The sequence below is a fragment of the Lutjanus erythropterus genome, chromosome 1 (genome assembly GCF_056507025.1).
Source record: "Lutjanus erythropterus isolate fLutEry1 chromosome 1, fLutEry1.hap2, whole genome shotgun sequence".
Taxonomy (NCBI): Eukaryota; Metazoa; Chordata; class Actinopteri; order Lutjaniformes; family Lutjanidae; genus Lutjanus; species Lutjanus erythropterus.
Genome location: NC_139317.1, coordinates 14,306,429 through 14,330,521, shown reverse-complemented (window position 1 = coordinate 14,330,521; position 24,093 = coordinate 14,306,429). Strand labels below are relative to the sequence as shown.

At 38.8% G+C, this 24,093-nt stretch overlaps 1 protein-coding gene across 4 annotated transcripts; it reads right to left on the bottom strand.

The window, feature by feature from the left end:
* Positions 1-231: 231 nt before the first annotated feature.
* On the bottom strand, positions 232-22,796 carry LOC146332711 (phosphorylase b kinase regulatory subunit alpha, liver isoform). Of its 4 annotated transcripts, XM_084714158.1 has the most exons (33): positions 22,627-22,796; positions 22,406-22,495; positions 18,056-18,214; positions 16,648-16,695; positions 15,322-15,490; positions 15,123-15,205; positions 14,536-14,616; positions 13,881-13,979; positions 13,631-13,777; positions 13,441-13,494; positions 13,192-13,314; positions 12,990-13,085; positions 12,200-12,307; positions 11,985-12,063; positions 10,717-10,851; positions 10,522-10,631; positions 10,277-10,421; positions 8,687-8,765; positions 8,439-8,590; positions 8,178-8,348; positions 7,131-7,240; positions 6,904-7,040; positions 6,635-6,797; positions 5,527-5,606; positions 5,350-5,428; positions 5,136-5,265; positions 4,948-5,049; positions 3,903-4,021; positions 3,739-3,762; positions 3,268-3,321; positions 1,482-1,715; positions 1,209-1,409; positions 232-1,112 (listed from the first exon to the last, which is right to left on the bottom strand). In XM_084714158.1, exons 2-33 carry the CDS (start codon positions 22,481-22,483, stop codon positions 939-941), a joined length of 3,723 nt encoding a protein of 1,240 aa, XP_084570284.1. In that variant the 5' UTR covers positions 22,484-22,495; positions 22,627-22,796; the 3' UTR covers positions 232-938. The 4 variants fall into 4 exon arrangements, with proteins under 4 accessions (XP_084570284.1, XP_084570345.1, XP_084570306.1 ...); XM_084714219.1 differs by lacking the exon at positions 3,268-3,321; XM_084714180.1 differs by lacking the exon at positions 3,739-3,762.
* Positions 22,797-24,093: the final 1,297 nt, after the last annotated feature.

Here is a 24,093-nt window from a genome sequence, read left to right as displayed (position 1 = left end):
ACGTGACGCATGGTCACATCTTGAGTTAGCTAATTGTAGCAAAGCAGCTAATCTATATCAATTGTTAAGTAAGGTGATCACACTTCCTGAATGAAAACCGAGGACATTTCCAGTTTGGCGGTCAATATATCACTAATCATCAAAGTTATTGTCTGTGAAATACAAATGGGGACAATTCTAGCTTCATGTATTTTAACCTGTTTTTCCTTCTCAGTCTCTTCTCCTTATAAATAATAAATAGTACGCAAATAGATTTTTGTAAACATTGGAAAAATAAACTGGCAGGCTCCATAATCATATCTTTACCTTTCCTCCTCCATCTCCTTCAATCTTCTTATCCTGCCAGCCACATGTTCTGTGCTTCCTCCTCTGTCTGTCTCCTCTACTTGGCTTTCAAAGGCGTTTGTGATTTTGTTGTGGTTTCCGCTTGACACTTGCTAGCATCCAATCTCATTTTCCATAGCCAAAAAAAAGCACAACATGATTGAGACATCAACTGAGAGGCCCTCCCTTAAAAAGGAGGGCATTTCTGCAGACAGCTTCATCTGGGCAGGCCACCAAATAGAAGGACATCTGGTCATGCTGTTTTTAAGTGTTGTTGCTTTGCTCCGTAGCATAACACTAATCTTAACTAACTAGCTAGCTAATAGACAGATAGCTAGTATTTTTCTCACATTAGCTAGCTTAAGATGTAACACTTGACAAGTTCCCCAGCACCATCTTTTACCACCATTGTTTCAACATATCAGCGTATCTCAGTAGAGGAAACAGGAAAGGAAACCGAGGTTCTGCTAGGTGGCAGGCTTGCTCAACTGTTATTGGAGCGCAGAGCAAAAATGGTCAATTGTATGAGCTGATGAGCGGCTTTGCTGCCTTTGCCTTTTGTCATGAAACACATCTCTTCAGGTGTTTTGAGTCTGTCACACATGTCTGCTTCTTTACTGCATCAGGCAGCTGGTACTGGGCAGGAAGTCCTGGACATAAGTGATCACCGCCTTGGACAGATAGGTCATGGTGCCATAGCTGCCGCTGGGGGCGCTGTCGTAGAAAAAGTTGCAGATTCCGGTTGCTGGGTCCTTTTCAAGGAAATAATCACTGGCACTGTGGGATTGCTGGGGATGCAGAGTTAACAGATTAACTGGTGAAGATGCACAAATGCATGACATTACTGTTTCAAACAATAATGTATCTGTTGCTAGTAGCAGTACCTGGTCACTGAGGAAGAGATCATTGGCCAAATGCAGGATGCGGTCCACGTGGATGATGCCACCGATGCTGTCCACGTCGACGTCCGCTACCAGACTGAGAACCATCACAGTCTCCACCAGAAGCTGCCGGTACTCTGGTTGAGGGACGTGGTTCAGGACGGACTCCACCTGCACCGCAAACTTGATCTCCCTTGCTGTCATCTACACGGAGGACACAGTAAGGACACACATCCACAGACACACACAGAACATCCTGAATCCAGATTTAAATACCTCTCTTGTGGTAGAAGACGGCAGCACGTATCCATCGATGGACAGGCCGTGGCACTTCTGCAGGATCTTCCAGACCTTCTGGTAGAAACCCATGGGTACTCTGTTGATGGCTCCGTCCAGCCTGCGTCTCCTCAGCCACTGGCCCTGCCTCTCCTCCCAGTGCAGCTGTCCATCTACTGAACCAGGGCCCACTGGGGACAGGATCCCACTGGGGGTCGAGGGACTGCTGCAGCGCTGTGGTGAGACAACAGATAGATACTGTCAGAACATATTTAATGGACAATTTTATTAATTGTCAACCTTATCTCCATGCATTTTAAATGAGTGAGTGTGACTTTTCTTCAGATATAATCAATGTGACTATGATTACATTTTTTTTACAGGATCACAAAGTTCTTCATAGATCTAGACTCTCAATTTTATTCATAAAGAGAACCAGATTGATGCATTTAACTTTAAAATGTGCAGAACTTTCTTCTGGAGGAGCTTGTCTCCAGACCTCCCTAGAGGGTCTGTATCAAAGGGTCTGCTATTATTTAGTCCTTCATTTTATTGGGCTCTAGTGGAAGTAAATGCACTGCAGGTTGCTGTTTTTTGACATAAGATGTTAGGTGGCGTAGAAATGCTTCCCCATTTTAAAACATAACCAGATGCCCGTGGTTCCCTTTAAGAGAATAGTTAGTCTGAAGTTTCTTCCTTCTTTTTTTTTATGTGATACAGTTTACAGGCAAAAGTAACAGCATAAAAACACATGTAAATAAGGTTTAAATATTTACCATAGTAGTCCTCTCACACAGACAAACTGACAGTTTTTATTGTTATCTATAGTTACAGTCCATGCAGTCATTCATGCATAATGATATGATAGTTCTATCACACTTGGCAATACAAGACATTTCAGCAGACATGATAAAGGACAAAGCTGGTATTATTCTATGGTTTTATGTTATTAACAATTACTCTAAATAGAAAAAAAGAGTTTACTAACAAGGGTTTGTAGCCACAGCCTGATGTAGCTTATGCTTTCATGAAATTCTGTCTGAAACATTAAAAAGGGATATTTTACCCCAAAATTAAAATTCAGTCATTATCCACTCACCCTCGTGCTGACTGAAGCTTGGTTTTAGTTATTTAGTCAACAAAACACTGCTGAAGCTTCACAGGAAAACAGAAAATGAAAAGATTCTGCAAAGCTGTGTCCCCGTGAAACTCCAGCAGTTTGTGGAGTAAAAAACTAAACCTGACCTTCAACTAGCATGAGGGTGAGTAGATAATGATTGAATTATCATTTCTGGGTCAACTGTCCCTTTAAAGAGCTACACAATCATATCACTTCTATATCAATACATCATGGTAAACACTATCAGTGAGATCTATTTCTGTCAGATTGTTTTAACAGGAGAAAAATTAGAAACCTCAGGAAGAGCAACAAATCTGTCTGCAGATGCAGTTGGTGGGTGGACCTGTTTTTTTTTTTTTAAGTTTTTGCATTGTAATGGAGTTCTATGGACACAAGCTATATCAGGCTTTGACAACATTTATAATAATACTTGTTAATTACTAGTTTTGGTCTGGTCAGGACAATTGTTGACAATATAAAGAATGCCAGCCTCATCCTTAAATGCAGTAAGGCACATGCAATATTTTAGTGTCTACAGAAAATACGAAGTCTGAATGAAAAAGCTTCTATGGTGAGTTTGCTGTGTCTATCCATGCATTTTAACTACAGCAATCCTAGAGGGGACAAAACAAGTCGATCTGAAGCAGATGAGGTGAAATGGTTTACCGTGGAGCGAGGAGAAGTGACATTGCTATTCAAGGAATAACCGCCGCTGAAGATCTACACATGGATATATGGATGAAAGATGACAGAGAACAGTCAGGGTGATACTGCAGCCACACAGAGAACAACGTCACAGGAGATGTTTGATCCGTGAAAGTGGAATTCAACTCCGGCTGATCACAAGAAAGACAATCTGACAAATAAACGATAGTAAAATGCAGAACGATTTTTGTAGAAAGGTTATTTTAAATGTAATACTCTTCTACAATTACTGTGTGATACTTGGAAGAGCAGAAAATGATGTTCTCCTACTGATATGTGATGAAGTGAAGTGAGAGGCGAAACAGCCCTGCGGCTCATGAAATGTTAAGAGCCAGCGGGCGGTTTATGGACGCGAGTTAGTCGACGGCAGGTTGGTTGCTTAGACCGAGATTAGAAACAATCACATGCGAGGTATTATCAAACCCAACCCACACTGAGAGGCCGAGAGTCATCCAGCTGCAACCAAAAGCAACAACACTGTTATTCCGTTATTCCATTCATAGAAAGAAAGAAAGAAAGAAAGCACAAGCCACAGCATGTTTATAAAGATAAACCCTGATTATTATCCAGTTTTTGTTTTTATTTGTGCTTCCCACCTGTTTGATCTCACTCTTCAGCTTGTGTATTCCGGTGCGTTCGGTCTTGGTAGCTCCGGTGTGGCCCAGTTCATGGATGGAGATGGCAGGACTAGTGGCTGTTGACTGGATTGGGCGCACTAAAGAACAGACACGACAACAAACGAAGCCATATAACACTTATTCTTTTTCCAGACCTCTCACTTGTTGCAAACATCTCAGATTTTTTTTTTTTTTCGGTCTGGTGTACTGCTCAGAAACACCTTAAACTTGTTCATTTTTGGTTTTGCAGTTGTTACAGCGTGATCAGTAGTCATTTTTCCCTAAAAGCAAGCCTGAAGTTAATGCAACTTTATTAAAGTAACATTAACTTCATAATGAAATCAGTTTTTAAGGCCTGTCAAAATCCTATTAGACATTTTAAAAATTACATTATTCGATTTTACTTTTTGATTTGAAGATTTTTGTTTGCAGGAATCCTGCAGGAACCCTGCAGAGCCATAAAAGAGGTGGCAGAAAAATCACCATGAGGATGAGGATGCTGTAAGTCGACTTATGGAAATACGCTCTTAAAGGCGGAATAAGCGAGTCTGGAGAAAGATAGTTGATTGTTGAGTCTCATCCCCTGGTTGTCAAACAGTGACCCTGTGGGTTTGTGCCTCAGACCAAACTGGAAATGAAACAACAACAAACTAACTTTCTCAAGAATCAAATTAATATAAACATGAATATTTGTATACAATTTAGTGCAAATCTCTCAGGTAGATGTTGAGCTACTTCACCGAGAAAATTAAATCTTTGACCATCAATCCATCAAATAGTTATTTCAGTTACTGCAGCTACGGACAGAACTAAATATTAAAGTGAAATTTAATGGGGATTCAATCTGATTATTAGACAACTTATTCTCATCTGTTGTCATCTTGTTCATAAATGCACCTAACTGCCTTCTTCCTCTTACAGTTATTCTTCATTTTCTTCAAATTTCTCACTCAAAACAACTAAGGGTGCAACACACACCCATTAATGAATGCTCACACATGTATGAAAATGGGGAGGAACTCACTGCTCCTCTCCACTCCAAACTCTTTGCCGCTGAGGATGTGATGCAGCAGGTTCTTCATGCCATAAGGACTCAGGCTCATCAAACTCTCAGACGCCTCCTCTCCTACAGAAGTGTTACACGTTTTGTTCATTTTCACTGTGCAGAGCAGTTTGTTCACAGTTGTGTGTCAGCATGCTGTGTTGTCCTACCGGAGCAGTGCAGGCTGCGAGCCAGCTCAGTGGCCATCACCTGCATGATGAGTCCGATCCTGAGCCGCAGCATGTCCCCAAACAGAGCGGGCTGGGAGCGCACGTACATGGCCAGATACACCATGATTTCCTACATGACAAACGCACACAGTTCACAGCCATGAGGTTGGCGTGTGGAAAAGTTCTGTGACAGTCCTGAAAGTCAAACATTTACCTGCGTGAGTACAGCGATACTGATGTCCTGACCGCTGGCTTCATAGATGAGAGTGTTCAACTCCTCAGGAGGAAGAGGGCTGAGAGGAAACAGGGGGGAGGAAGAGTTGGTTTATTATGTGGTAATTAATTCAACAAAATCTAAATGTGAGCAGCAGATCTAAGTTTTGTGACTTACACTGTGATGACTCTTTCTCTGGGTTCAGGAGGTAAACCTACAGTCAGCTGTTTGTGATGAGAAATCAGATCTGTGCAGGCCTGAGAAAAGACGGATGCAGAATTTAGTTTAATCACCTCATAATTTATCGATTCTGTAGAGGAGACTTTTCTGCCTTCCCCCTGAGTCGACTACTTCAGCAGGTATTGAAAGTAATGTGAGGTAGATTTTCCTAATGGCCAACAGATGGTGTTGGAGCCTTTTCTTCATTTGTTAATTTTGACAGGTTTTTTTTTCCAGTGATCCACATAGAAGATGCAAAGAACACAACTGGATAATGATACAGGTTTTTAACCATGAGTTGCATGTGTTTGGTGATTCATGTTTGTTAAGGTGATGTTTAGATCAGGGTGGATTCCATAAGGGTGATGTAGACATGAATGTGTGCCAGTTTTGTTTTGTCTGAAATTGTTCTTGGTGTGATGGAAAATTAAAGGGAAGGGGAAACATTTTTTCTTTGTGGAATTGCTACTTACGTATCTAAAAAGACTTACCAGTGATTTGTTTTGCTACTTTTGTACACTGATTATTTAATCTTTTTTACTACCTTCATGATCGGCATCAAGAACCAGGCAACAGTGAATAACTCACCAAATCTAATGTGCTAAACATGCTTGGCGTCCATAATTAAAAGAATATGGAATTTAGTGATGTAGATGCACAAATAGCTTCTCTGTTAGGGTTTTTAAACTTTTTTTTTTCAAACCTGTATTGGTGACATCACAGACAAATATGTCACTTAAGGAGAAGATTTGACCCAGAATTAAATAATATTTAGTCGATTTTTTTTCTCACCAGGAAAATCTGTTGAGGTCCAACATATTTAAATCTTTCCAGTCAAAATGTCTGGTAAAATTATGCACAATACAAGTTGTTAGTATTTTGAGATGAGTGCTGTTCTCTTGTTTTTTTGCTAATATATTCATGCACATCCAGCTTTGACAGGTTTTCCACAGCTCAGTTTTTTGTTTGGGTTAAAGTTCTGAAGCTATCTAGAGCCAGCCGAGTGTTACTGACAAAATCGTCTTCAGTTTGAAAACGGTCTAAGCAGCTTTGGCTTCTCACTGACCTCAGCGAGGACCTCCACCCTCTTGCGTAGTATCCCAGAGATGTATCTGATGAGTCCCCACTCTTTGCAGGCTCCGGCCTGGACATACAGCTCCTCCAGCAGGGAACGCACGCTGACCCCGCCCTGCCCAGGACCAGACAACTCCACCGTCCAATCAGCTCCTCTGGTCATCAAAAGAAAACACAGGACAGTTATGAAAATCACAAAACAAGATTTTTACCTATTTACTTTTTAGCATATTAGCTGTGTAGTAGTGTCTTTGTCTGTACTTCATCACATAGAGGATGTAGAGTATGTCCGCCTGGTCCTGCAGAGTCGGACACTCCTTCAGCTGTCTCACCAGCGCTGCAAAGTCTGTGTTGCCTTGAGCGTCTCGAGGCAAGTGCAGATCAGCAGCACTGTGAGACTTCAGAGGGATGTCAGTGTGAGATAAACGCAGTTCAAAGCGATACTTAAGTCACAAGAGAAACAAGCTGGAAGGATCTGCTGAGGCTACCTTGTGTTGCTTCACATTAGGGGCATGCTGAGGATGAGGAACTTCAAGTAGGTTAAGAGATCTGCGGTGTTTGCTCTTCACAGGAGTCACAGGTAGATACATGGAAGACTCTGAAACACACAAAAATTACAAATTAAAACGACAACAACAAAGAACCTGGTCTCTACCTTCCCTTCCAAGTTTGTAGGAGAAACTACAGTGGCTATGAAACGTGCAAAACATGTGAAAGGCTGTGACTTGAACCGGAGTTTGGTTTGTCTGTTCTGGGCCATTTCTGAAATATTCTGTCAATAGATCCCTGTAAATCAGACCTTTAACCTTGTCACGACCCCATTTCAAGAGCCAGAGGGAAAATGGGCCCTTTAAACAACGTGTTCTGTGCCTTGTGGCTGTGCTGTTTTATGGGTTATTAAGCTATGGATGATCAATATCATTCAGTACATTTTTGCATGAATGTTGAACAACATGGTGAGCAATTTTAGCAAGGGTCTGGATCCCAAACTTTTTTTCTGGGGACCCACTTTTTAAAAATGAACCAGTTCAAAATAGGCCTGAGGAGGAGTTCATTTGTGGGTAAATGAACGTTCTTGACCATTTTTACTGAGAGTTATTGAAAACATATACACCTGTTAAATAGTTTATAAATGAGAAATAAATGCACTCAGGCTGATTTAACAGGACATCTCACTGTTTTTATTTCCTCTCATCAGGAAAACAATATTTTCCTGTCACCAAAACAATTAACACATTTAAATGCTTTATAAAAAAAAAAGTGTACTGCAGATATAAATCTTACATTCACAGAATTTCTTCCACAGTCTTGTATTTACTTTGGGACCCAACTAAAAACTAGTGTGACCCACCTAGAAAATATTAATATAAAATATAAATATTATGCATTTTACTTACTTATTGCTTGAGTATACTTCAGTATGAACAATGTGCCATATTTAATCATTAATTTAGTAGGTAGAGTGCAGGACATACTGAGTATATAATAAGCAGTATGTGATTTCAGATGCAGCCAGCTGATTCATAATTACTCACTGGGCATGTTCAGGCCCTGGACCTGGGCCATAAAGGACAGGATGTCTCTGGTGGTGTGTTCAGCACTGAAGACGTGGTGCTGCCCCCTCTGGATGGGAGGAAGATGGCACTTAGTGGTGGTGCTGTGGAGCAGCTGGGTGAGGTACTGGTCAAACATGTCTTTAGAGCCCTCTGGAATTAAATACACACACTAAATTACTGACAGTTCAACTTCATTATGACTGGAAGGAACACAAACACACTTTGTTCATCATGACCTACCTGAGGGCCCACAGGTATTATATTCCTCTCCATATTCATCATCATCCTCCTCCTCATCCTCGAGTAAGCTGTCATCGTTCTCTTCATCCAGGAAGCTGAGGCGAGTGCGGAACGAAGTGGTCTGAACACTGGAGAGGTCTGACATCTGCACCCTGTAGCGACAGTCACACAAAATACACACACATGCATGACAAGTAACAAACACTGTTACAGTAACAGGACAACATGTGTTACAGGTAGAAACAGACCTCGCTCCAGCAAAATAGCCATCCTGTAGTTTCCTCAGGGTTGCTAGGATACACGGATCAATCACATCTCCATCTTCACCTGGACACAAAAAGTATGCTAAGTGTACAGTATGCATATTTAAAATAACAGCTGCATGCATAGAAACTGCATATTAAATGCTACCTAGAGTGTATTGCAGCGCACGCAGTAATGTAACTCCTAATTCTCGAACACCTTTTTGGCTCAATCATACTGTGCTCCACGTTTATTGTGTCTAAGTGGTCAACCAATCAAGTTTTGGATGAGATCTCTGCAAGCTGCTGGAATGAAAATGCTAATTAAAATGAAATGCAAGCATGTCCCCCACATCAAAACTTCAATAAACACTGAAAAACTAAATGAGTGTTCCAAATCCATTCTATAGAGAATGTGCTATAGTGTGTCCAGAAAACCAATTAAAAAGACCTTTGATTTTTTCACCTTTGAGTGAGCTGTTGTTGGTCACTATTGTCCCACAATGCAATGCACAAAATAAATAGAGGAGCTACTCACAGCTGCAAAAAATGAGAACTAATTGTGGGCATGAATGTGTAGAATGAGCAGCACTGACAGTCAGCCTTGCTGCAAATGTGCCCCAGTGGTCACTCATGGTATTGCAACAAAGAACAGCATTTTCCCTAAAGACCACCGTTATAACTGACAGAACATCTCCAACTTAAACAGGCAAGCTGGAAAAATATGTAGAAGCAAACCTGGAAGCTTAAAAGAGTTTCTGGATAATGTGCAGGGTGACTTATATGAGTGTTTGCTAACTTTGAGTCTGGTATGTAATTCCTATAATACAACCCTGATTGTGGCTAGTAGTTAAAAAAAAAAACAATCACATTGTACAACATTTTGCTGTCACTTTGATAAGTTTCATTGGCAGTAGCATTATAAAGCTGCAGTTTGACTTATGTCAGCAACATTAAAGATGCATGTTTTTTCATTCTAACTGCTGTATACTACACTATAATATAAAGTATATAATATGGAACACTATATGGAACAAAGTCAAAGGTTATATACTGTGTATAAGATTCTGAATATAAATATAGCAGCAAACAACTATAGCTATGTGAAGACATAGTGGAGAAACGGCCTCCTGAGCAGAGAATGAAGTGACACTCTGGTAGCCAGTCTGACTTGCATGTTGGTGCATGTGGGTCCCTCCTGGTAAAACTGTTGGCTTTATAGACAGCGATGGCTCTGATCTGAGCCTATCAGTGTCAAAAACAAACACTTTTAGTGGACATACTCTGACAGGCACAGTTGAGCCATTAGAGGCGTAGAGTCAGAATATTTTCACTTCTAACTGGGTTAATTAAGAGTTTATTTTGACAAAATCTGAGTTGGTGATTGTTGGAACAGTGGGAAGACTAACCTAAATGGTTCTGGTGAGTTTTATTTTGTTTCTGCCGAGTTTGAATGAGGTGTGTTTGATCTACAGGGAAAAATTACAGTATTTTTCAATGGGTCATTTGGGCTGTGATGCTTGTGCTTTAGTGGCAGTGAATGTTAAATATAGAACCTTTCAAGGCTGATTGGCTTTGAGTTAAGAGGCTTTTTACCCAGCATGCTGCGGGTGATGGGGAAAGTGAGTGTGGGCCGTCCTGTCATCCTCCAGCAAGAGGAGAGATACGCCAGCTCTGTTCTCAGCATCTCTACAATCATCTGGTTGTCCAGCGCCAGGTAGAAATGGTGCTGATCCAGAAACTGGACAGAGAGCACAGAGAAGAAGACAAGAGAGAAGTATTAATCAGTAGTAGCCTTCAACAATGCTTGTGATTGTGAACATTACTGAGGCTAGTTTTACCTGTGGGGTGAAGATATAAGAGCGATTTCTGATCTCATAAAATTTTGACGTTCCCAGAACTCCAATGTGTCTGTAGGGCCTCCCGCTCAAATTCAGCTTCTTGCAGTTCCCTGTGGTAACGACACAAGACGTTTCTATTATTATTACAGTAACACCCGTACACTAAAAGGAAAACTGTGTTTGGTGCTTGTTTACCCAGTCTGACGTAAACGTGGCTCAGGATGCGAGCAGGCAGGACCCTGATGGGCGAAACCTCTGAGATCGTCTGGACCGTGATCCCGTGATCACTCAACAACTCCTGGATCTCTTCTGACTCCGCTAAAACACAAACTGACACACACAAAACAAAGACATCAGACCCTGCCTTCTATAAGAATCTGTACATAAACCAATGATATGAACATATGAACATGAGAAGTAAGTCTTGATATTGAAGTTGTGTATGATTGATTAAGTTCTCATTTGGTTCAATTTATTTATTTGATAGCACATATAAAAGAACACCTACAAAATAATATAAATAGCCTGAGAGGCTTATTTTGTTAATTTCACAGTTATAAACTGAAGCAAACAAAATAAAAACATAAAACTAATCATTAAAGTATAAAATAGAGGATACAGCAACATTAAACAAAACTGACATAAAACAAACAACAAAAAAAATCAAGTAAGAAAAAATATGAAACAAGACAAAACCTCAACTAATGCCAGTTCAAGAATTTCAAGTTCAATTGTTTTTCAGGGTTTTTTTTAACACTGACAGGGACTGACCATGAAGCTGATTAAAAGCATTCCACAATGAGTCCTATATACAGTATTTTACAGAAAATTGGCTGAGAAGGGTTTTACCACGAGAAATGTGGAGGTGACTTGACTGTCTGGTCTTAGATAAGAGTTACAATCTGAATTTAACAGAAAATATTTCTGGGAAAATGTAGGCAAGCTAGCTATCAAGCTTATGAAGGACTTTATACATAGATTATTAGGAAATTCACAAGCTTGCAACCAAGTGACATCAAAAATGGACTGTGAGGCAGGTATAGCCAATGTGTCCTCCAAATAATGTCAAATAAACAAAACTAAATGAAAAAAAGCAACAACTGATTAAAGTCGAGGTCAGGCTGAGGAGGATAAATTCTTAAACAGCTGCTTTACAGACGATAAAGCCTCTTTGTTTGGCTACAACAAGCTGAGCAAGGCCTTTAACGCAGCACAGATTTTACACTTTTGCCCCACAAGTGGTATAAATATATGAAATGTAAACTTCCCTCTCCACTTTTCCTCCATGCAAACTTGTTTCAACAACAGTGATTGTCTTCACAGCCTCACAGGGGCCTCGTTGACACAATTACTGTGATGTGTTGATTTTGACTTCTTCCTTGCTTGATGTACCAGATTTTTCCTCCATTCATTTTTTTAAATCCAGCTTCACATTTCCCTCAAACTTATAATCCTTCACCAACCTTGTACCACAACATCTGGCTTGAAGTTTGTAGAGAATCTCCTGTTGAGAGGGTCTATCTCTCCTGGTGCTAAAAAACCCTTTTAATAGAGACAAGGCAAATATTACAGAGGGAAACGGTGGCAGTGGTTTTACTGTGTGTTTACATTTACATTCAAAGTATAGAATCTGCATTGTTTCTGATTTGTGAGTTAAGTTCAAGGACCCTGTGATTACCTCGGCCAGCAGACAGCTCAGGATGTAGAGTGACTGTCCCCACATGTGCGGCAGCTGCCCAAGGGGCACTCTGTCCACCGAGTGAGGATTTCTGTACTCCTCCTCCACCTGGAAGAGGCAAAAATCTGTTTTATGCTCATTATCTCTGACGAGCTCTATTGCCATTCGTGAATATCATATATGATGGAAGTATTCAACAGGTAAACAGGACAGTAGAGAGCTGACAGGACTGCAGATTACCCAACCATTCCTATAGTGTTCCTACTGGTAATGTATGCATGTATTGTACACAGTAACCCTTGGACAGACTTAAAATAAACACATTAAGTAGACCAACAAATAGACAAAAAATAGACAGTAGAAATAGAGAGTAGATATTTGCACACAAGATTAAAAGTCGACAGCCATGCTAGCCGCTCTGAGCTGTTAGCATGGCTAAAAACTGAAATACTAACAATCAGGAATATATAAAAACACTAGATTCACAGCAGATCAGATCACCCATACAGATAATTTATATCACCATGAGAGAACAGACTTACTTTTATTTTTTTTAGCACACCAGAGTACAGATATAACCTGGTCTTATCATATAATACAATACAACATTATACAACTGAATATCTTCAAGCTACTCCATCAAAAACAAAGGAATGAGGAGTCTCAAAATTGGAACAAACAAGAATTTTCAAAGGTAAGGACCAGCCCTGTCATTTTCATGAAAAGTGCAACGTGAAGGTGAGCAGAATAAAGCTGCATCTGTTGTGTTTCTCTTGTGGAAGTGTGATACCTTGTCGTGTGGCACAGCGTAAAGTTCAGGCAACAGTTTGATGCCATTCTTCCCTCTGATCAAAATGCCCTCCAGAGCCTCACGGTACTCCTGCACCTGCACAGAGCACCACAGTCATTTATTCAATATTATATGAAGTAACTGCATGACAATGTGAATACGGTAAAAACAACTAACAGAGCAGCGCGTTTGGTTTAATTACCTGCACTTGATCTTCAGCAAAGATCCCGTCAAGGATGAGATAAGTCCAGAACACGGGCCACTCACATTCGATGTTCTCAAACAGCTTGAGCTCTGCAGGATCGTAGTGCAGCCGAGACGGATCCTAGTGACACCACAGCAAAAGTGAACCTTCCAGTTCAAACTGCACAAAAATTCTAACAATTACACCAATTAAATACATTATAAATCCCAGCATTAAATTAAATTTTCGATGTGCAGAATATCTTACCTCTTTAGGACAACGATATCCATCCCTGATGAAGCGGCAGCAGCCATAGCGACCCTGAAATTAAACCAGAGTGGACATTTTACCATCTGACCGATTTACGTGTATGTACAAGGAAGAACTATACTGTAAAATACAGAATATTGTAGTTTTTCATCATCTAGTGTAAATGACTTGTGTTTCTCCTGCTTACCTGCAGTTTGCTTATGATTTCCGACTTAGTTATGGCCACCAGGTCAGCATCCTCGACAGCAAAAGCAGGGAAAGAAATGACAGACAGCAGACCGGCGTCTATCTCCTTTGAAGTTGAAGCTCTTGGCAGCATGGAGCACAGGATGGACTGAGGGAAAACACACACACACACACACACACAGAGACACGCTGAGCAGAAGAAAGACGGGCAGAGACGATGCCGAGGTGAATGGGGGCAAACCGAGCGGTACCTGACAATGCTCCACTTCATCAGGCAGCACGTGGATGACTGACTTTGGCCCTCCATGAGCACCAAAGAGATCCAGCTCATCTATGGCCTCCAGAGCTGCCTGCAAAACGCACGAATCCATGCACTCAATACATGTTTTATCTCAGTCAAGATGAAAATTATTTATAAGGAATCCACAGAGCACTGAAGCAAATAACAAAAGGGTGGAAAAAAATACACCCCAGACTGAAAAAAACAGAAAAACACAATTCAAAAAGTAAAACTTATGAAGAAAACGACTCAGAAACTAAGGAGCATGGAAGATGTTTGAGAAAAGGTGGATTTCAGATGATGAGATCAAAATTACTGTAACTGACCACTTCTTATTTCTGTATGAATAAGCATATGCATGGCTAAACATACTGATATATAAATGTGAATGTATTTAAGGTACATAAATGTGCGCAGTATCCAACCCATCTGTTATATCTTGCACTTTTCTGGTCATTAAAATGGTTGTTTCTACTTTCTTACTCTGCGTACTTGAAATGACAGAAGCTAATTCATATTAGCTTCTGTCATTTCCATTTTTTAGCAATAAACAATTACCGTTCTCTGAAAATAAAGTAAATACAAAAAAATACATGTATAATGAATGGGATCTGTGGCTCCTGTACCTTAGCCATTCCTACCGAGCTGCCATTGAGCTCAGGGATGCCCTGGTTGGTCTTGTCACCTCGCTCCCACATCCCATAATCCTACAGGAGGAAAAAAGGTCATGATATAAATTCTTACCAAACTCTACAGCCTTTAAATCAGCCCAATTATTCCACTCTCTCTGAGCATCGCATTTAAAAAAGCTCTCCAGCAATCTAGCATTGCACTAAGGCTGTCAAAAGTATAAATGGCTCCATACTTTTTCAAGACCACGTTCTTAAAATGACACAATACTAACATTCAATAGTATCAAAAGTACCACAGCTATTAAAAAAATAATCTAAATGTCAAGACCTCAGTTCAGTTGAGTCTTAATTGTCCTGCCTGAAATTTGGCCTGCAGTAAAACCAGACTGTGTTCAGTGACTTTTACTAAACCAGCTCTGTGTGCATGTTGTTAATCCTTTTTTTAAATTAATAATTAGCCCATTTTATGTGCCTAGGACTTTTTTGCCAGATCGACAGAGGTGTTGAGTATCATTTTTTATACTACCAAATTGTGTCTATTTCTAGAAACCACCCTCTAAAAACCTCTGAACGTTACTCACCGCCACTTTGTATGCAGCTTCTATGTAGAAGACCAAGTTTTGAATAAAGGCAACCTCATCCAGGTTAGAGATGATACGAAGACCTGCGGGATAACATGACACACTCAGTGACCAACTCATGTTCAGTGCTGTTTGTGTTCGGTTCAACAGTTTGGTACTTTAATTGTCAGACAAAGCAACAAATATAAAATATGTGCACCTGACGCTGTCATCTGTGCCAGCATTAGCAGGTAAATGGAGGTGGCGTCCACCTGGAGATGTCCCCACTGGTCGTCCCCAACCACCGTGGCGCAGGTAGGAGTATCATACTTGGCGTGCAAGCAATCCTTCGTACTCTGGGTGTGTTTGAAATCCTCCACCTTGGACACCTGAAGACACATGAACATGAACATGTACAGACAACAAGTTTGGGTCAGAAGGGACCAAAACTAAAAATCCTGAATGTTTGAAGTCTTTCTTTTTTGTTAAAGCTGCAGTCGGCAATATTTTCTAGTTTTGTATTTCGTTTTTTCAAACACTGGACCAGGGCTGTGTTCATATCACGTCACTGCTGATTGGTTGACACCTGTGATACAGTCACTAAACCAGAGAAAACATACCTCACAGCCTGTCGCATGATATATTTTCAATCTCTTTTAGCTAGATGACTTATACTGCTTAAATGGAAGGAAATCTTAAACATACATGCATGCATGCATCATTTTGAGTAAACGTGTTGTTCAATCCAAAAACCGTAGCAAAACAGTGCACACTGTTTCAGATCGAACGTGTCGGGTCTGGATGAAATGACCAATCAGGGTTAGCTAGCTAGCTTGAATGTGTCACTTGCGATACATTCAATCTGAAAATGTTCGGCACTGTTTTGCTCTAGTTTCCAAATAGAATGAGATGTCTCCTCGAAACAGTGCGCAACGGGCTCTGAGAGATGTTTTCTCTTGTTTGGTGGATGTGCCACAGGTGTATATATACACACCAACATATTAAAAAGTTCAGCGCATCATAGTGAACACCACCGTTTCTGTTTAAATAAATTTTTTGCTGCGTTTTGTCAGGGCTGATGGCGGCCCAGTGCTCTGTTTACATAATTAGAACATTATAAAGGTTTCTGATCGCAGTCTGCAGAGGATAAAGCCTCTTTGCTTTGTGTCTCCCTGAGCAATGCATCATTTCAACACTCTGCTGTGAATTTGGCGTCTTCGACTTATTTCCAGTAATGGAAACTAAGAGCAACAAACACAATGTGACTGCAACCAGGCTTTTATTATCACTTCCACTTCAACATATAAATCAACAACGTGCTGTTAATCACGGGAAAGTTTGTTTTGCCTGTGCAGACAGTAGCAGACTGCAGTCAGAAGCTGTTTACATCAAACAGTCTGTTTAAATACTGCAGATAACACAATGTGGTTTCTCAGAACCAGAACACGGCCTTATCTGATTTTCTGCCACCAGGATATGACGTTTATATGAGCAAACACGAGGTAGCATGTCAACACTTCATATGAACTCCACAGGTGAGTCTTACCTGTCTCATCATGCACTGCAGAAGTCCCTGCATCAGTTTCACCACACTCTGCAAACAAACAAACAACAGCAGCTTCATCAGTAAACAACAAACATCAACAACAAAATGAAGGACAATTTCAGTTACTGGACAAAAAGATATGGCTATATATGGCTATATATATATATATATACATATATATATATATATTCCCATCACTGATGATGATTTTTTTTCCCTAAGTTAACTGTTCACATCACTGTTCTTACATTAAACACTAATGATGATTAAATGATTAAAATAAGAACTGAAATTAACCAGTTTTATATCTGAGTAATCATTTTTCAATCAACTTTTTTTTTAAAGTTAATTGTTGAATCAATGAGTCAAAGTTAGAGGAGCTAAAAATTATGTTTTTAATGTACTGACTTTGACCAACAGCGAATAATCTAAATTATATAATTTCTGGTAATATGACAAATAAATGAAAAAAAATGCACATTTCTTTACTTAGTGAAGTTAAAACCATAAAATATTTTTTGACTCATTTACTTTAATTTCCCTCACAACAGATTGGTTATCTATTAATCATTTCAATCAACCAGTTGATTAATGAACTTGTTTTAGTACTGAATTAATTTTTTTTTTTTACCAAATTAGATCTGTAATTGTTTAGTTTTGTCATACTCTCTCAGAGACGTGACAGAGAGGTTTATTTCACGTGTTTCTGACATAAATTCTTAATTATTTGAGTGGTAACATTGATTTAAAAAAAACAATCTAAAATGTACCTCTGCAAAATAATGTTTGCTCAAATGTAGTAATGCTTTTTAGTAAGGTTTTATTTTGATTTAGAGTGTAACAGGTTGCATGAGCAGAACCAACAGCTACAGCTCTAAAATACCATATTTTGCAAAGTTCAAGACACACATGCTGTATTTTGTTGTAATTTTGCACTTACATTTGTTTCATATTAGTGTATAATGTTTGCTGATATGCCTTAACGTGGAGACTGTGACATGTTTCCTGTTGTCATAAGATGTTTGAGCCTGTTTATCAATTAACACTTGCTTGAGAAACTTCACACTGACTGAGCAACGTATGTCTGAGGCTTATCTTTTTGTAGTTTTCACTGTCTGCTGACAAAAGAGAGACAGACAGAGAAATTAAATCTTCAAAGCACATCTATGTGATGTATTTCATCAGACCAAGTGTTGTCACACTTTATGCTCCCCTGCAGTTCTGTGTTTTAAATATTAGATACTGGAATGAGATATTTTGTTGTGGTTTAATGTGATATTTCAGTTAAACTGTAGCCTTCATTTGTAACACACCAAAAGCTCGCTGCTCTAAAATATTTAACCCAACAGAACGCATTGAACAAACAGTCGCTGGTGTAACATTAACCCTCTCTGTGTCACAAACACACCTGCTCCAGTTCGTAGGCTTTGGCCTTGTCTTCGTCGCGGTCTGCGTTCTTGCGGTAGGCCATGCCCAGCCCCCACACAGCCAGGACACTGTAAACATTATCCCTCACCCAGGCATCCTTCTTCTGGGCGCTGGCGGGCAGCAGTCCTGTCACTGGGTTCTGAAACAAACACACACCCACACGCAGGTTTGATTAACAGTAAGGACCGTAACACTTTAACAGTTTAAGTTTGATTTACTCATGAAAATCTCTGGAAACTGTCTCATTACTGACCAGCTGTCCGAAGGTTTGACAGTAAATAAAAGTGTAAAATGTTCATAACTTATCTAGGTTGCCTTCAGGTGTTACAGCAGGTCTATTCAATCACTTTTCTAAAAGGGCTAGATTAAAACAATCCGCCTTTGTAATTCTAGATTTAAAGAATCTTGCTCTTGTTTTAATAAACAAAATGTTGCATTTAACATATTTCTTCATTTAGGATGACTCTCATCTCTCATCTGCTTAAACAGCCTTAAAGAGTTAAAACTTTTTTAAGTGTCTCTGTGTCTCTCTCTGCTTAACAGTAAACATATCGAATGAATGGGCTAATTGGCCTACTAATAAACTGATCTAATAAACAATGTAAATACCCATAAAAGTAAAATGTTAGCAGGTTATTTAAATAAAATCACAATGATAAACATGTGTCATATTTATAAATGATCAAAAGGTTGGACAGAGGTCGTAAAAGAGACAGATTTGGCCCAACTGAATGCTCTCTTACATAAATTGGTATTCTATGCCCTGAGTTTTGCCTCTCAGGAGGGCGGTGCCTTACATTTCAATCATTCAAGAAAAAGAAATTATTCATAGCTGCAGAAGACCAACATTTTCATACTCACAAAGACTACAGTCCAAAAACCCAAAGAAATTCAGTTTACTATCATATGAGACAAAGAAAAGTGACAAATCCTCACATCTAAGAGGCTGAACCGGACATATGGTTTGGAAATTAATCAAATGTTTGATCGATTTTCAAAATAGTTGAAAAGTAATTTTCTGTTGATTGATTTTACATTTACTCCACAGGTAGTTTCAACTCTAAATAATTGAATCTAGTGTTCTAGTGCGTAATGTGTTATTATAATTATTGTATTCTTCTAGAAACACTAGAATTAAACATTAATAAAGCATAAGGCAGGAAATGATGTTTTCTTTTCACTTTAATTTAAATAAAACATTCTAGAAGTATCAGGCCCCTGTCAAGGAGACTGCATATGATTTTAAGTTGGCTGCATTAATTACACAGCAATCCACATAGTTTCCTCCAACCTTTGAAACCAAACCTACACCCTGACATATACATGCATTGGAAGGAACGCTGGCACTGTTTTCTGTCAGCAGTGAACCATCTGGGTCACGGTTTTAAACTTAGACAGCTGTTGACCGTGCCTCAGTGTGAACTCAAGTGCTGAGAGATAAAGGTGCATAGTTTCCCCGTCCTCAGCCTGTTCCAGGGTCTGAACTTTGCTCACGCCTTGTTTATTTCCATGCAGCTCGATCTGGTTGAACTTGAACCTCTGCACAATACAAAACATCTGCATGTCTAACATATTTCTGCGGGAGAACGAGGAGGATGTGTATACGAAATTCAAAAATCATGCAAAACTAGTCTCCATGCATGCAAATGCAGGGGAGCGAAGTGAGTTGAGCACTTGAGTATTTCTGTTTTATGCTCCTTTATACTTCTGCTCCACAACATTTTGGAGGCAAATTTTGAAAATCTATACATTTGTATGGCAGCTTTAGTTACTAGTTACTTTACAGGTCCCGACTACGCTTGTTAGAAATACATGTATAATTTCTAAATCATTCAAAAGCATGACTTTCCAAAAAAAGAAATCTGTATTAAGTCTCCATAAACAAGTAAAGTTCTTGTGTTTTCCTTTAACTATACAAACCAGCCTCTCCTTAAGCAGAACAGGCTGCAAGTTCCTTTGTCTGCATTCCTACAGAAGGTGTTTCCATATTTTTTCAGATGAGTGCATTAATCTTCCTGGCCTGCCAAAGTCCAGCGTCAGTAAGCAATGACTGCTGCACAGCAGCAACGTACCGTCGTCTTCTGGGTAACTTTGGTTTGAAGAGGAACTACTTTATCAGTACATCTTATACACTCACTGACCTTCTTCCAAAATCTTTTAAGCTTTGAATGTTAAAAAAACAATACATTAATGTATTTTTTTTCTTCTGTATTATATATTACTTATACAAAATATAGTCAAGAAATAAATTATGATGTGTTATTATAGATTTAGCTAAATTAACCTTAAGTTCACCAACTCATTAAAATGATACGGACATGGTGATGCATCAGCAACTATAATACAGTAATATAATATACACGTATGTTGTTTTGAAATTTGTAGGGTTGAAACTAATGATTATAATTTTATTATCAATTAATCTGCCTATTATTTTTACAATTAATTGATTAATCTTATCTATAATTTCCAAGCCCAAACAGCCTAAACAACAGTACAAAACGCAAAGACTCTTCATTTATGATCAGAAATGACAAAGAAAAGATAGAATCAGCAAATATTTTACATTTTTGCTTTAAAACTTACAGAAATCATTAATCACTTAAAATAGTTGGCCACTAAATCTGCTAATTCTTTCCCTCAGGTAATTGTTTTCATAGTCAATTAATCGGTCAGTTGTTTTTTCGATTAATCAATTAATAGTTGTTTGTTTTAAAATGTCAACAAATGTTGAAAAATGTCATTCAGTGTTTCTGAAAGCCCGAGGCGATGTCTTCAAATGTCTTATTTTACTTATTTTAACCAAAAAATATTCACATTTAAGAAGCTGAAATCAAAGAATACTGACTTTTCTCTTTAAAAAAAATCCTCAAACCAATTAATGATTATCAAAATAGCTGGCGATAAATTTAATTGATTAATCAGTTAATTGATTAATTGTTGCAGCTCTAGTTACAGCTCTAGAAATGAGCCATGCTGGATAATAAGTACTTTTACTTTTTGAGCTTTAAGTATATTTTAATGCAAATATATGTACATTGATGTAAGAAAGATTTCTGAACGCATCACTCTGAGGCTACTTGTAACTCGGGCTGGAGGTTATGGTGTATAAATAATGTCACAATATTTTAACACTATGCTGTGACATATGATAAATATCTCCATATGCACATTTTCAGTAACAGAACATAACTTAAATTCTAAAATAGTGTAAAGATATGATGATCTTATAGAATATGATGCAGGGCTGCAGATTAAACAGCCCGACAGGAGGGCAGGGTGATACGCACAAAAATCAAATATCACATTTAACTTTGATGTTACAACAATGTTGTAAGGATTATTAATAGTGCTTACACAAAATATTAACATGGTGAGAATTTTGATATGTAATAACTAAGTGGGTAAAGGCAAGAACACATCTTGAACAGTCTGGTAAATTCAGAAAATTATATTTTACAATACACTTTACTGTAACGCACCCTTTAAAACCAAAATCTAAGGTAATATCTGGTCTCATATCACAATATTGATATAATACTGATATATTATCTGGCCCTACTGGTAACAAAGTGTTTCTACAGTTTAGTACTGCTATTTTTCCCTAATCTAAAGATGTGAGTACTTCTTCCACCACTTCTCTTCAGAGTAGGGCTGAAACTAACAAAGACTGGGTCGGGACCCACAGGTGGGTCACAGGAGACTTGATTTGGGTCCCCAAATAAATACAAAACTATAGAAGAAATTTAAGATTTAAAATGTGTATGTTGTTACACTGATGAGAGGAACAAAATGACGCCCATTAATTCCACCAAAATACACTTATTTTGTGTCATTTATCAAATGTCCCATATTGCTTTCCCGATGACAGGAAATTAAAAACAATAAGATGGCCGTTTACTCAGCCGAAACGCATTTATTTCTCATTTTATAAAGTATTTAAAATGTGTAGGAATTCAATAACATGCAGCATGATAAAGCCAGGAGATGCAGGAATGGTAGTAAAAATGGTTCACTTACGCACAAATGAACTCTTCCCAAGATTTATTGATAAGGCCTGTTGAAAATTGGGTCATGATGGTCTGTGATTTTTATAAGGTGGGCCCTCAGAAAAAAAAAAAAAGTTTGTGAAGCACTGGACTAAAGAAACCAGCTAATGGACATCTAAGAAGCTGAAATCAAAGAACTTGGACTTTTTCTTATTTAAAAAAAATGACTCAAAATGATTAATCGCTTATCAAAATGGCCGGCGATTAATTCATTAGCCGATTAATAAGCGATTTATCCTTGCAGCTCTACTTCCCAGCCTGCTGTGTGTGTCTGGACTCACCTGGTGGCACAGGATGGTCTCCTGGACCAGCCTGGCATAACCATCCAGCCTCACTCCTGAGTTACTGCGGCTCCTCATCCTCACCGATCACTGCACACACACACACACACACACACACACGGAACACAACAAGTTATCTCGGAACGACTGCACGGCGCTTAAAGCTCGGATGTTGAATAAAAGCAGCGGCCGCATTCAGCTGAATCACCGTGTATCCTCACCATGCAGCGGACGTCCATCTCCCCGGTTCTGCAGAGCGGATCTGACCCGACAGCTTCTGCAGAGGCTGCCCTCTGCTTCTCGGCTACAGCCTGCTAACTAGCCGAGTAGCATCCAGCTGTTCATGACGACAAACACGTCTATAACGTTAAACTCGCCGCTGTATTCACACACACACACACACTCCTACACACACACACAGAGAGAGAGAGCCCGGTGGTCAGACAGCTGCAGATGTGGACTCAGGTCTTACGCGTTTCACAGTGACAGGTTCGGATGACGAGTGTAAGCAGCATTTTCCATTCTGAAAAAAAAAAAAAATACAGTATGTTCCCGTTTTTTCATTGTTGGACAGCAGGGGGCGACACGACACCTCCATTTCCTCTGTTTTTTTTTTTTTTTATATATAAGGTTTGAAGGCACAAAACAAAACAGAAATGATGTTCGCTGGTGAAATATAACTCAAGTACTGCACTTTAAGATTTTATTGCTAACATTTTTATATACTTTTTAATTCACCATTATTTTTATCACTGTTGTTGTTGTTGTATCCAGTAATATAATAAATATGACATGAACTGAAATGGTCGATTCTACATAATTAGCACTTATTTAGTTGTGTTTTTATTGTATTTTTATTCTGTTAATTGTATTTCTATACTTCATAGCTTATTTTGTACTTCCACACTTTATATTGCCTACTTTTGCACCTTCATATTTTCTGTTGCTTATTTTTCTACAGTCCCTTTACCTGCTACCAGGGGTGCCGCCAGAAATCTTGGGCCAACTGAAAGAATAGATAGATATTACTATTAAAATAATATTGATAGCCCTCAAAGGGCCCCCTGTCAGGCCCGGGCCCTTAGAATCGTCCTAACTTTCCCCCCCCGGCGGCGCCCCTGACTGCTACTGTTCTTTATTATATTCCCATCATTATCTGAATGTAAATTTGATTTTTTTTTATTTTTGTACTGTCTGCAAATTCTATCACTAAGATCTTTTATTTCTGTCTATTTATTCTTTGTAAATAGGTGTGACTCTTAATTTGTGGAAATGTGCGACTACAAGCACCATTTGTGGATGACGCAAATGCAGTTTAAAATAAAGTTCTTAAATCTTGAATCTTGTCCTTTACCTTTTTATGCTTATGTTAAGTAAGAATTTGAATTCAGGACTTATACTTGAAACTATTTTTAAGATAAGATAAACTTTATTTATCACACATGAGGGAAATTCAAGGCAGAACTAACTTCATCTAATTTATGTACTGTTACATAAATTATTACATATTATTATGACATATTATCCCTATAATTCAAGTCGCAGGCTGTATACTGTACATAGACATGCAAATACTATTGGATCTTTTGAAATGGGATGAATTTTAAACTGGTGAGGCAATTGAATGTTTTGCATTAATATTATAATACATTTTATTTAAATTTTAAACAATAACACTCTTTTTTTTC